The 14,458-nt window shown below is 38.2% G+C and overlaps 1 protein-coding gene across 1 annotated transcript in view; it reads right to left on the bottom strand.

Moving 5' to 3' along the window:
- Positions 1-4,366: 4,366 nt before the first annotated feature.
- The window catches only part of SLC4A7 (solute carrier family 4 member 7), an 87,343-nt gene continuing 77,251 nt past the window's right edge, over positions 4,367-14,458 (bottom strand). Inside the window, 9 exon segments of the mRNA XM_054160931.1 lie at positions 4,367-4,476; positions 7,020-7,127; positions 9,061-9,158; positions 9,820-9,951; positions 10,296-10,469; positions 11,249-11,317; positions 12,156-12,407; positions 12,641-12,802; positions 13,257-13,370. Of these exon segments, the coding sequence (XP_054016906.1) occupies positions 4,395-4,476; positions 7,020-7,127; positions 9,061-9,158; positions 9,820-9,951; positions 10,296-10,469; positions 11,249-11,317; positions 12,156-12,407; positions 12,641-12,802; positions 13,257-13,370 (1,191 nt within the window). The 3' untranslated portion in view covers positions 4,367-4,394.

Genomic DNA, 14,458 nt, shown 5'->3' on the forward strand with positions numbered 1-14,458 from the left:
AAGCCCCTGAAGGTAGTTCAATAGATTTTTATTGCTTTTACTGACTTTCTGAAACGTTACAAAAGATAAGTTTTATTCTAGCAGTAATTAAACCACCCAGGGCCGTCTCTTTCACATTAAATACAAGTCTGAGAGTTGTTGGTTTTTGTGTAAATTGGATATTGAGTTTACACTTGGAATAATGTTTGTCATTTGCCTCAGGTTTTGTGAAGTAAGAAAACATCACTGTAATTAGAAAAGCAGTCATAAAAAATTGGAGCCGGACAGTATGTAGTCGTATTTCTGGCAGTACTGAAACCAAAATAAGGTTGCATCAGCTAGAGGTGCTGAACCCTGGAAGACACCTTTGCACTGCAGTATCAGCAAAAAGAAAAATAAATACTATAAATTATGCATGTTGCCACTAAAATCATTTAGAAAAGTAGTGACTTTCAAACTAATTGCTTCATTATTCCAAATGTCAACCAATACACCAAATCCAATATGAAAGTGTGGGGTTTTTTTCTGATTAACTTCAATGCCAACTACAAAGTCTTACAAGTTTTCACTAAGAAATGTTACAAAGTAAAATAAGATTTGAAGTTGCTAAGCAATTTGCTTTATTTATTAGCACTACTTTTGCGTGGACTCAAAGCTGCATGCCTCTAGTCTTATAAAAATCTGCTGTAAAATAAATTACTGTTGGTAGAAACAGTATTTCACACATTTGAACTGTACTTGGTAATTAATTTCACCTGGATGAGTAATGAAAACATTACTAATCATAAGGCTAAAAGAAAACTAAAATCACAGTGGTGTTCATCTAACAGCCTACACTGGTGAACCATTTCTCTCGTGATGTACGGAACATAGGTACAGGACAACCCTTTAAAGCCACACAGGCTCCCACAGACACTCCTTTGCTACAGGCAGATCTCACAGCCTGTCCAGCCCACCCATGCCAAGGGCACAACTTAGGAAACTACAGAACAAAGATAGAGCTGCAGGCAAAGCAATCGGTAGATTACAGGAGAATTTGCATTAACTGCAGAAAAAAATGGCCAAGATGCTTGCTTGAAAAAAACCCAATGAAGGGCATCAAACTCTACCCTAATATGTTTCATGATGACAAACTTGGCAATTTGGAACATATAACTGAATAACCACAAAAGGTATGTTACAGCTGCAAAATTGATGTGGGAAGAGATTAACTTGGGCGTATGTAAACAGAATGAAAAGCATGCCGTTGCTAATACACATGAAAATACTGAGTTTTGCAGAATATAATTTTAAACACAAGACTGCATTTTAAGTGAAATACTTTAGATGATAATTTAAATGGAGTGGTCAAAATTAAGACCTACACTTTATGTAAACATTCATATTTATAAATAAATTAGAAAAAGAAAAGAAGAAAGGAAGGAGAGAGGAAAAAAAAAATAGGAGGGACTTCCTGAGGTGGCTCTGCAGCCAGGCACACAGTAGCACTAAGCTCCATTCTGGGAAAGCAAGACATCTAAAAAAACAAAAGTGCAGGGCTGTTTTATTTTCCTCTAACTGTTGGAATGGAAATAGGTTGGCATAGCCTTTGCAGGGCTTAACCCCTATGGAAAAACAAAACAAAAACCACCACTAAAGGGAACAAAAACAAGCAATGAGGGTGCACAGCAATTATCACTGCTCTTGTGCATCCATTAAGGCAAAATGTATATCTACACATAGTAAGCTACAGCCTTCCTCACTTTACTTTACACACTAATGCGCCATTTGGAAAAAGAGAAGGTGTACAATGAGCAGCCAATCACTTAACCAGAGAATATCCATGGGGTTTATGCACTTGATAGCAGATCCGTTTCCTATTCATATGGGGAAAGAAGTGCAAGCCTATCATGCCCCACTGACCAAGACCACTGGACGAAAGGTCACTGTAAACTACTTTGAAAGACGTGCTATTTCTGGCATCAATTACAATTTCTACACAACTAAGAGTAAATAAATACTGTGATTAGACTTGTGGGGACTTTGGTTTTGTTTCCTTTCAATTCTGCTAGAAAAATAGCCACTTCCTGTAACACTGACCGAAACTTAAATCTTTCTGAAGTAGAAGCCAGGTACAAGGTGTGCCTGACTTCTGGTACTGAGGAGTTAAAAAAAAAATTACAGTCTTTTTTTTGTGTCTTTGGAAATTTTTGCAGGACTGTGAACATGAAGTGTAAAATACAGCTGGGATACTAGTAGAAAAGTAATGCGTGCTGTGGATAATGCTAGGTAAACTGCCCCAAATATCCTCCCCTCTTTGATTCAGCAAGAGCTACTTAGTAGTCAATAACTGACATGAAGATGTGCAAATTTTGCAGATGGTTTTGGGAAACCATTTGCTATAGCTTCACTGTGTCTCAGTTTGACTAGAGGGAAAATATGGGTACTTTCTGAAAGACCACGTACACAAGCTAAGGCACAAGCTACACTACTATCTATCTAACAAGAAAGGAACATCTGTATAGGTTATTACACAGTATTGGTCAAATTGGTAATACAGACCTCACTTTTTCTGACCTGGACTTTTGCTATGACAGTTTGGATATTCATATTGCTGTACACTGTGACTTACTTTCAATTAAACTGTCATCTTATGATACACTTAATGAGGACAGACCATGTAACGTAAATGCCATCTTAAAACGTTTCTATTCATTTCCACTGATTGCTTTATTTGTGTAATAGACAATTATCTTTTCTCAAGTGACAACTGGCTGAAGAGCACCAAAATTCCACCTCGAGTGGCACTTCTCCGATGAACTCTGCTCTTCTGCGGACCTTAAGAATTGCTACCACGTTGTTCGTGGCAAAACTCCCGAATTTGCCAAAAGCAGAATTCAGCAGACAGCATATTCTGATTTAAAATGAGCACAGATTCTAATTAAAGCCGTTGTAATACATTCAGAAAGGGCTAGTGGCAGTTCAGGATGTAAAGAGATCATTTCGGAAATTAAAGCCAAAAAACTAAGGTGTAAGGCAGAAATTATTTATAATGGAAACCGCAGGCAAGTGATGAAAACTTTCTTTATACATAAAATTCTCGGTATTTCAAATATTATAATACTAAACACTAGAAAATATAAGTACAAGAAACATACTGACTGTATCTTTGTCAGTTAGCACCCCCCACCTCCCCCCCCCCCCCCAAATCCTATTTACTTTAATAAATGAGTATTTACTTTTTCAATTCAACTTGCACAATAAAAATTTATACGAATTAAAAATAAATAAAATGTTTAAAAATAAGTTGGGTGTGCTAAAATATATGCCCTTTACAATGGAACTCGGAACTGTACACACAAATACCACCAGCATAAAAATAATACTGATCATAAAGCTACTACGTAATTAAAAGCTACAGCTAAGATTTAATCAAATACACCAGAAAGTTAAAAATGAAGCAAGAACCACGTTTGGATGAGAACATGAAATAACCCCCCCAAAAAATATGTCATAGAGCTGAGCAAGTCAGACTCAGCTCTGAGGAGTCTGAGAATTGATGAAAAGGGGGTTAAAAAAAAAAAAGAAGTTAAGTAAAAACAGGAACAAAAGAATTCCTGAGTGCTAGTGGGGTAAGTATGTGTGACTTCCTATACACTGAACTGTTGTCTGTAAATCCAATTTACTTTGTGTAAACATGGAGTGTCCAGAATGGCAAATACTGGTTTGGGACTGTAACTACAATTACTGCATTCACAATGCTGTTAGACAGTAACATATTAAAAAGGGAGGGGGGGGATTAAAGGGTGAAAGAAAAAGTGGAGGTGGGGGTGGGAAATGTAGCAGAGCAGGATAATTTTAAGGATTAGGTAACCACCTGATTTAGGGCTCTTAGCAAAACAAGAAAGACAGAATCCAGAGAACACTAGCATGTAGTAGAGACATAAAACAGTAGTTCTGGTCAACAGCACATTAATATTTGTTCTATGAAATCACCAAAAGAAGCATACCCTGCAAAAAAATCAAACCAAAAATAAAAAGCAGTAATTGCCTGCATAGAAAACAAACTTCTGTAGCGTACGTTATAAACGGAGGTATTAAAAAATTGTAAGCAATGTGGACCAGTAATCACCAGCAAGAGCTGATGGAACTTTTGATGCACACATCAACTACCCAAAAAATCTGCAGTCATTACCGTCTTCCTATTTAAAAATGAAAATAAAATCTCCCATAAAATAAATAGCTGAAGTGTGATTCCCGCTCGTCTCATTCGGCAGAAGAGTCTTCTCGTTACGCAAGCATCCCTACGGCGCTCTAAACAACGACAGAATTAAATACAGGTTGCTCCAGAGATGGGCAATCACACTTCCATGGTGTAACACTCTAGTGATATAGATACACACAGACAGACAGACTCCATGCCCCTTGGTTCAGTCCTATAAAGAGGTCTCAGCGTCCACGTATTTCACGACAGGTGTAGACTCCATATTTATTTTCACACTTTCTGTTTTTTCAGGGCTGTTTGAAAGCAAAGAGGAAAATGTAAGGTTTGGCTCGCTTCAGTAAAGGTTAACTTTTAAACATGTTACACTTCACAGAGAATACTTTTGAGTCCTAACATAAGGATGCTTTTATGATGAGGTATTTCTATTAGACCCTAGTAATTCTTAAACACTATTCACAGGAATAGCACAAGCTGAAAGAAAGAAATCATCTAAAGATCCATCTCTTCCTTAAATATAATTTCTAGTCCCTTCTTACTGATGCTGTTGACGTAAAAAAAAGCTTTGCAAATACACCTCCTGAAAAATAAAAACCAAAACCCCAACCCCCACAAAACCACAAAAATGTAGTTTAAAATGCTCAAGAACAAGTAACAAGCAGTATCATTAATACTGCTTAGTTATTGTGCAAGGTAACAACTCCGTTCACAACACAGTACTGGGAAAATATTCCCATCTTTCCAAGAGATTTGGGACTGGAACTACAATTACTGCATTCATAATGCTGTTAGGCAGTAATGAATTAGAAGGAAAAAAAACCAACAACTTCAGAACTTGTAACAACAGTAGAGAACGGCTCAGAATCTGCATAGGTGTTCATCTGTTCAAGGGGAAGACCCTGAAGACCATGGGCTGGCTGGCACCTGAACACCTGACAATGAACAGTGGCTTATCCAAGGACAGAAAGGAATGTTTTGAGGTAGTGACAAGGCGGGAGAAAAGAGGTGGTGGAGTCACCATCATGGGAGGCGTTTAGGAAGAGACTGGATGGGGCGCTTGGTGCCATAGTTTAATTGATTAGATAGTGTTGGATGATAGGCTGGATGTTGGATGAGGATGTACTGACACACATCCTGTATGGTCTAAGTCTCTATGATCTCTGACAGTCTAGCTTATATGAGAATTGGATTTAAAAATATTTGAAGCATGTATTTGAACATTTTGAAGTGAAGTAAATGGTTCCTGCACTAACAAATCTCCTGAACTTTTCCTATTACAATACTTTCAAGTTCTCACACAGATTCACAGATTGCACTGGGCTAGAGGGGACCCTCAAAAGTCATCTTGTCCAACTACCCTGCAGTGAGCAAGCATACCTTCAACTAGATCAGGCTTGCCTAGGGCAACATCAAGTCTGATCTTGAATCTCTCCAGGGACAGGACCTCAACCACATCTCTGGACAACCTGTTCCAGTATTTTATCACTCTCATTGTAAAGAGCTTCTACCTTACGTCCAGCCTAAAAGCTATCCTGTTCTAATTTCAAACCGTAGCCCATCATGCTATTGCTACAAGCACTTCTGAACACTCCTTCCACAGCTTTCCTGTAGTTCCTCTTCAGATACTGAAATGTAGCTACAAGGTTTTCCTGAAGCCTTCTCTCCTCCAATCTGAACAGCCCAAATTCTTTCATCCTGGCTTTACAGGCAAGGTGCCCTCCTTGTCTCCTTCACCCTTGGTTGACCTACTCTCTGGACAAAGCAAAAATGCATTTCCATTCCTAGTGTGGAGTAATGCACATGCTGAATAAATTGATGGTACATGAGTGGTAAGTGTCCAGTCACTACTGCTGCTTCCATGAGCCAAGCTCAACACTACCCAGTAGCTTGACAACTATATTAGCACTCCCTCACCATTGACTCCTCCACCAAAACAGCTTCCCCCCCCCCAAAATTTGACAGTTTTGTATCCCTGAAACTTGCCTGCCTTTGACAGATTTGACTGAAAGGGATCACAGCAGTATGGGATAAGCTTAGGGTTTTTGAATTATCCAGGCCTGTTCTCCCCTCTTTCCTACACTGTTAGGGAACACTCCACAGATACCAGTACCTATACATTACAAGCTTTTAGGAATTCGGGGCTATTTCTGGTAAACATTCAGCACTTTCTTCCTCTTGATAGATTCAGAAAGACAGAGAAGAAACTAGGACAGAATAGCAAAATGGTTCTCTGCACACAGACTTTCTTGTTGGATGGAGAGCTCACAGAGAAAGAAGCTCCTGGCCATGTCATCTTACAGGAAAGGTTCATAGCAACAAGGACTCCTAATCTGTCCCATACTTCATTCAAGTATATTTTATATCCAGTAAATACAACATTTGACCAAAGTTTCATTTTTGGAGATTAAAAATGAGCTGAGGAAAACCAAACAAACCAAGCCACAAAAACAGGGAATAAATCCTAGGGCAGCATAAACCAATAATGGAAGTGCTGGACTTCAGTTTTTTTATGCCCATTGTCATTTGTGATGGTCAAGATCAAACAATTCCCATGCTCATATGCACTGTAGTAAAGCTTTTAGAAACCCTAAACCCACCAGAGCAGCATACAATTGTATTAAGCAAATAAATGTATCACAATTTAAGGTTACTCTTCAACAAAATAATTCAAATTCCTTACTCAAACTAAAGTTTAACTTAAGATTCAAGTTCAAAAGTCAGTGCAGATTTAGATCCAAAAAATGAGCATACAGGGTTTCTATTTCAAGAAATACAAGTACAGTTACCAGCTGCTAAACACAAGATCAGAGTTAGGAAATGCATGATTAATTATAGCTACCTCAGGTTAGCTCTGGTTACTTTGGCATTCTCAGTATTCATGGCAAGAGCCTTCCACTGTGCAGTTTTGGCCATTTCATCTGATATGTTTACAATTGAGGGATCAACACTAAAGAACAAACACACTTTCTGGTTAGTATTCAATACCTTGCAACAGTATTATACTTACTGTCACTCATCATTTACATCAGTTGTGCCTTCCTTCAAGATTTACACAGCCACAAGATGAATTCATCTCTTAAAAACACGTTTCACCAAAAACTTGACAATTTAACTAGAGCTGCCTTCATCACATAGCATTTTAAAACAGTTTTTCCACACAGATAGCACTAAGACATCAAGAATACTTGAGAGAGGTCCATCTCATTTCTACATTACTTGCAACTTCAGGAAATTATTTTGCATCCTCAAAAGTACTTCAACAAATCACTTTTCTGGTAAGGCTTCCATAAATCAGAATTATCCTAAGTAGTTTCTAGGAAATAATCAAGGGCAAAAAGCACATGTTAACAAAATATTGAACCTGGTAACTTAGTTGAGATTTAAAAGTAATAAAAATCTGGAAGTTCCAGTTGTCTAGGCAGTTTTCCAGTCAATTTCTTTCCTGTAGAGCCTTAAGAGTAATTTCTCAGGTTTCAGGTTGGTTTCTTTGTTTGGGTTTTGTTTGTTTGTGGGTTTTTTGTTTTGTTTTGGTGGGGTTTTTTTTAACCACTCTTCCCCCAAATCCTGAAAGAGGCAAGTTTACCCTCACTGACAGTAACCTTTCAAAACCTATTTCCCCATTTGGGCTCCACACATTTATATGTACAGCAGACTTAGGTATTGCTGTCTACAACTACTTGAAGGGAGGTTGTAGCCAGGTGGGGGTTGGTCTCTTCTCCCAGGCAACCAGCACCAGAACAAGAGGACACAGTCTCAAGCTGCGCCAGGGGAGGTTGATGTTAGGAAGAAGTTCTTCACAGAAAGAGTGATTGGCCATTGGAATGGGCTGCCCGGGGAGGTGGTGGAGTCACCATCACTGGGGGTGTTTAGGAAGAGACTGGATGGGGAGCTTGGTGCCATGGTTGAGTTGATTAGACAGTGTTGGGTGAGAGTTTGGACTCAATCTCAAAGGTCTTTTCTAACCTGCTTAATTCTATTCTATTTATAGATGTCTTTTCTCTTCTGTTCCTTACTTAAGCTTAGGAATCTACCACAAGCTATCTGTAAGAGCTCTTTAAAATGGCATAGAAATCTTTTGAAGGCATTTTTCCTCAGGAATCCAAAGAAACAAGGCAGTGAAATATATAGGACATACACAGTAGATGAATTCATAGTTCCAATTGTGAGAGCCATAAGGACCTTAACTGTTGATTTTTACTTCTTCAGCATTTAGACTTTTATTTGAAATGCTGAAGTCTGATTAAGTCTGCTCTTAGAGTAGGCACTAGCACTCAGTAATAACAGTATCAAATTCAAAAGCCTGCCAGTTCCCAGCTTAGAACAGGGTAGGCCTTACACTACTGTAGTTCCATAAGTCAATTTTTAACCTAACAATAATTAGTATTAGAGAGGAAAAAAATAAATAGCTGTCAAGCTATTTGTCTGTCATATCTATTGAGTCACTTGAACACTTGTAGAATATCTAAAAAGAATCAAATAACTGCACACTCATGACTTTTTCTGAAGAATCCCAGTGGCTGGTAAGCACATGGCTCAACTGATGTGATTAGTTGCTTAATACTCAGTATTTCATGCACAGCAACACAAAAGTATTCCAGGAAAACTGACCAAAGAAGCTTCTTCACCTTGAGTACTTCTGGTCGAAATTGAGTCATCTGATCTGTTCAAGATGGTCATGTAAATTTGTAATTAAGATTCAGCTTTAAAGAACAATGCAACATGAAAATGCTACTACAGCACTATCAGATATACCTTCATACTTCCTAATCATGGCTGAGTTACAAGCTTGGGGGAGAAAAAAGTAATTCACAACTTAATATACAGCAAATTACAGCACATGATACAAAAACTCTTTAAAGACCACCACCACTTTATTATACCTGTATTTTAGGTTTTTTACAGGAAAATCCAAATTTGCTTCTCCATATGCAAGATGTACACTTTCATTGTCCCCTGTTCGAAGCATTCTCTCTGCTTCCTGTAAATCGCAAGTAAAAGGTTTGTAAAATTACTCCTACAATAAAAACCTGAAGAAGCTTCTCATGATAACAAGTTTAAGATCTCATTTTCTTAGAAGTATTTTATCCAGGCAGTGTGGATGAGGGTGTGGGAAGAAAAGTGTTATGAGTTTTGTAAGGAATTCAGCTGGATAGTGTACAGTTAGGCAAGACTTTTATGGAGAAGCCATACAAGATACATTGCTATGGTTTTGGTAGCTAGCAGTCAGTGTTAACTACAGCTCTGCAAACACACAAGCAGCATGTTCCACATATGATGAACAATTTATTAATTAGTGCAAAATCCCTACTCTACTGCTTTTATCTCCCTCTCCCTATCTCTCATCCTAATCTAATGTAAGACAAAGGGAACTACAATTTGTGCTAAAAGCTGCTTCTTTCCACTTTGCTTGCTAATGTTAATCACAACTGAGAGTTGCAGCTCATACTAGTACCACTGAAACAGTGGCTTAACTTAACCACCACTAGTAGTTCCCCTGTCATTAAATCTCCTTAGTAAAGAATTTAAAAATGCACATTTGGTATACTAAGTTCATATTCTCAGGTCACAAAGTCTCCTTGACTATTTTCTAGTAATTTACAACATGCTTAGTTTGATTTATTTTTTTTTTCCACACTTACTGCTTTCTCCTTTTTCTTTTTGTCATCTTCTTTCTTCTTTTTACTTTCTGGCATAAGATCATCAAGCCAGCTAAGCTCCCTTTTGGTGAAGCACAAATCCATGAGCTTTCGAATGAACACTAATGCTAGAACCTTAAAGGGAACCATAAATGGAATCATTTGTATTAAACTACTTCAGTGAACAAAAACATGCACACACTTTTCAGCACACTCAGAATCGTTAATTGAAGCCCTTTTTTGTTCTAGTTTTATCCTACCACAAAGTTACATGAATGCCACTTTCAGTAGCTATTCACAACTAAATTGCTCATTTTCAGGAAATGGAAAAGTCCTTCTGTTTCAAAACTGAACTTGTACTAAAGGTTCTTTCATTTCTTTCCCACTCCCTTCTCATGGCAGCAAAACACGTTCCAAAGAGATCCTGGATGATGCACATATTCTTGGAAAGTTATTAACTTGCCAAACTGAAAACTTACCATCATAGGGAAGACAACAGCAGCTGCAGAGGCTTTAATCACCCAGAGTAGAACTAGACAAGTGAGTTGAACAACTGTAAAGATATGGACCTTCCAAAGTGGCACATAACGTAGATAAATCAGGTCAGGCTGATGCTTGGCAGGCATTCCAAATAGTTTTATACGGTCAAAAAACTGCATTGAAAGATAAAAATCATCCTTCAGTTAATTATTTTCTTCTGGAAGGAACTAAACATTTTTAGGGGACTCCAGAAACTTAAGTTCATCCCAAATAAAATAATAATTAAGGAGACCAAGCATTCAGTGGGGTGGGGTCAGAAAATGTGTTTCTCAGTACTGAAAGCTAAATGTAAAAGAAACAAGTGAAGCACAGCATGGTAAGAACAAATATCCCAACATGGCACTCAGAAAATCATAGAATACATAGAATACAAAGAATAAACCAGGTTGGAAGAGACCTTCAAGATCATCGCGTCCAACCCATCAACCAATCCAACACCACCCAAACAACTAACCCACGGCACCAAGCATCCCATCAAGTCTTCTCCTGAAAACTTCCAGTGATGGTGACTCCACCACCTCCCCAGGCAGCCCATTCCAATGGGCAATCACTCTCTCTGTATAGAACTTCTTCCTAACATCCAACCTGAACCTCCCCTGGCACAGCCTGAGACTGTGTCCTCTTGTTCTGGTACTGCTTGCCTGGGAGAAGAGACCAACATCCGTCTGTCTACAACCTCCCTTCAGGTAGTTGTAGAGAGTAATAAGGTCACCCCTGAGTCTCCTCTTCTCCAGGCTAAGCAACCCCAGCTCCCTCAGCCTCTCCTCGTAGGGCTTACATACTCTTCAAACAACATAGGCTAAATTTATTGCTGGTCACAAAGTAATGTGTTACAGTTTTGTCTTTCCTTTATTGTTAAACAAAAGCAAATTGTTCAATAAAAATACTTTACCTGAATGCCTTTTAATGAAGATACTCCCATGTAAAGAAAGACACCATACAAAACTGGCATTGGAATAAACTGAGGAGGAAAACACACCCACACAGTTACTTCTGGAACACATATGGCATAATATAGCAGCCAATATTAAGTGAAAAGACATGGATCAAGGTTTTTTTGTTTTGTCTTTTTACTATGTTTTACTTAAGTGTAATCTATAAAAGCTGAAGTTAATCATAGAAGATATATGTATCACAAACCAGCAAAGAATTCTAGAACTAATAAAGCTATCAGCAGGATAACAAAAAAGTAGTTCAGTCTTGACTGCCCATTCATTCAATTTTCTAGGCTGCAACCAAGATTTCTGTTACTGATAACTACAGTGTTTTATGTTGCTATTTTTATTTGAAATAGAGGCCACAATATAACCTGCAAAAATCTCTTGTTGCCTGATGAAGATAATCTTGAAACATGAAAGGCAATTTAATGAGGTGTCACTTCTGATGATCATTTTTAAACCAAATGTTCCTGTTTCTTCTGTTATATTGTATTACTTCTGCTCAAGTAACTTCACATCTTTATTGCACTCCTTTTTCCTTTTGTCCACTTGCTTGAGAACTATTTTAGGTAACACAGATTGGATAAACTGAAAAAAAAGCTGGCAAAAAATGCAGGTAACATGGACAAAGGCTGCTTTCTTCACTACTACTCTACCTTTCTAGCATGCTCAGATTTCATTTTCCTACCCCTCTCCCCATCATTTCTATTCATCTAACACACTGTTAAAAAGAAGTAGTTTGAGAATGAGGCCAGACGTATTTTACTTAACAGGACTTCCTAACTTTATGAAATGCTAAATCACAGTGTCAAAATCAAAGGCACAAAGAAAACAAATACTGGGGGGGGGAAAAAGGTTTACCTTTAACACTGAGGTCATGAACACTGACAGCCCCATTAGGACAAAAATCATCAATCCTGTCACACGCTGCTCCCGAATTCCCAGAAATTTTGGTTGCTCTCCTGGTGCTGAGCATTCAGATTCAACTTTAAGGCTGTTAACATGACTTATAGACAGGACAGTCGCAGCAACAAACCACGGCAACCCCATGATAGAACATATCCCCAACATAACACCAACCATGAGCAGATCAAGGTGATAACCACAGCCTTTCTGAAAAATCAAGCAAAGAAATCATTTGTTACACTTTTATTTTTATGGTATCATATTTGTAACTTGGCTGGTACATAAGAGTCAGATAATTTAAGTGTCCACAAAATTATTAAGTTGATACACATATTTATTTAGTAGCTGTTGGCAGCGTTTCACAAACTTGCAGAACGACTCCAATTTAATATAAATTTGGCTTACACAACATTAAGAGTTTTGGAAACAATGACTTTTACCTTCAGCTTATGCTCCTTCCTGTTTATAATAACAGCTGTTATTTGTTGATCCATGAAAATAAGAATGGTACAGAGTAAAGCAGGGATAGCAGCTACCAAGAGCGTCCACCAGGGATTGGGTCCGAGAGGATCTATGAACCATCCTCTGTCTTTTCGAGTGGGCTGAAAAAAACAAAGGCATGCCAAAAAAAAGGTAAAATTAACTAAGGTAAAACTCATTTTGTTGCTAAAAGCTGCTGCAATGACCTAATTAACAACCTTGTATGTATTTACTTAAGACTTTTTTCCTAGCAGCTTTGACCAAAGGAGTTATTTGACTGTAACATGCAAATAAGATCTTTATATAAGTAAAGTTACAATAAATACATTCCTTCATTCCTGGACTTTTGCACAGAAGAATGTTTCCTTTTCAGTGATATTATGATACAAAGCAAAGTTTCTTCTGTCAGATGAGACATACAATCAAAACAGAAAAGGGGGATTACTTCATCAACCACATTGTAAGTAAGAAAAAGATGTATTTGTTTCTGTGTAAGTCCATTGTTGTACTGTTTATGAACTTGCAAGCATGAAAAAAAGTTACATTTTTGAAAAGGTTTGGGGGATTTTTTCTTACTTCAAATTTCTCTGGAACGTGAAGCTTAGGAGAAGGTACTCCCACAAGATAGTCAATTAAAACCATAATTACTATGGTCAGAAATACTGCAAAGTCGCTGATGGTAGAACGCACCTATAAAGAGAAGACTTGTGTTCAATCTTCCTTTTTCCATCATTATGATTTGTATGTGTAGAAAGTTTTCTCCTCTATGAATAACAAAGTCTATTTACATCATATTACACCACTGAACAATATATTCAGACAGAGTATATGCATATTTAGAATAGAATTAACCAGGTTGGAAAAGACCTTCAAGATCCTCAAGTCCAACCTATCATCCAACACTATCTAATCAACTAAACCATGGCACCAAGTGCCCCATCCAGTCTCTTCCTAAACACCTCCAGTGATGGTGACTCCACCACTTCCCTGGGCAGCACATTCCAATGGCCAATCACTCTTTCTATGAAGGACTTCTTCCTAACATCCAGGCTAAACCTCCCCTAGTGCAGCTTGAGACTGTGTCCTCTTGTTCTGGTGCTGGTTGCCTGGGAGAAGAGACCAACCCCCACCTGGCTACAACCTCCCTTCAGGTAGCTGTAGACAGCAATAAGGTCTCCCCTGAGCCTCCTCCTCTCCAGGCTAAGCAACCCCAGCTCCTTCAGCCTCTCCTCATAGGGCTTGTGCCCCAAGCTCCTCCCCAGCTTTGTTGCTCTTCTCTGGACACGTTCCAGCAACTCGGCATCTTTCAACATCTTTTAATTTTCAAAGTTAAGGTACCTGCCAGCATATCATCAAGTTGCATAAGTTTCTGCAATTATCTCATTTAGAAGTCAGCTATTGCAAGAAGAAAATTATTTAAAAATAACTCATTCCTCATCCTCCTGTCCCCTCAATCCTACCAGGAAGCTGTGCCTCTTGCAGCTTAATTCAGTAACATCACTGAATCGTTCTGAAATCGATAGTCATACATTTGATGTTTCAATGTATAGGAGGAGGACAATTTGCAACAAGAGTCAGGCGGTCAAATGTGACTTTATTCCTCTCCATATCCAATGGTGTTTGGGCCCTGGGCTGTACTGAAATGCATTTTGTGATGGAGGACTGTTTAAGAAATGGAACTGACTGCCCTCTCATTGACTTTTTTTTTGTGATGCTGAGGGACATGGTTTAGCAGCAGATTTGATAGTATTAGGTTGACAGCTGGAATCATTGATTTT

This window comes from Dryobates pubescens, chromosome 4 (assembly GCF_014839835.1).
Source record: "Dryobates pubescens isolate bDryPub1 chromosome 4, bDryPub1.pri, whole genome shotgun sequence".
In the NCBI taxonomy this organism is placed as follows: domain Eukaryota; kingdom Metazoa; phylum Chordata; class Aves; order Piciformes; family Picidae; genus Dryobates; species Dryobates pubescens.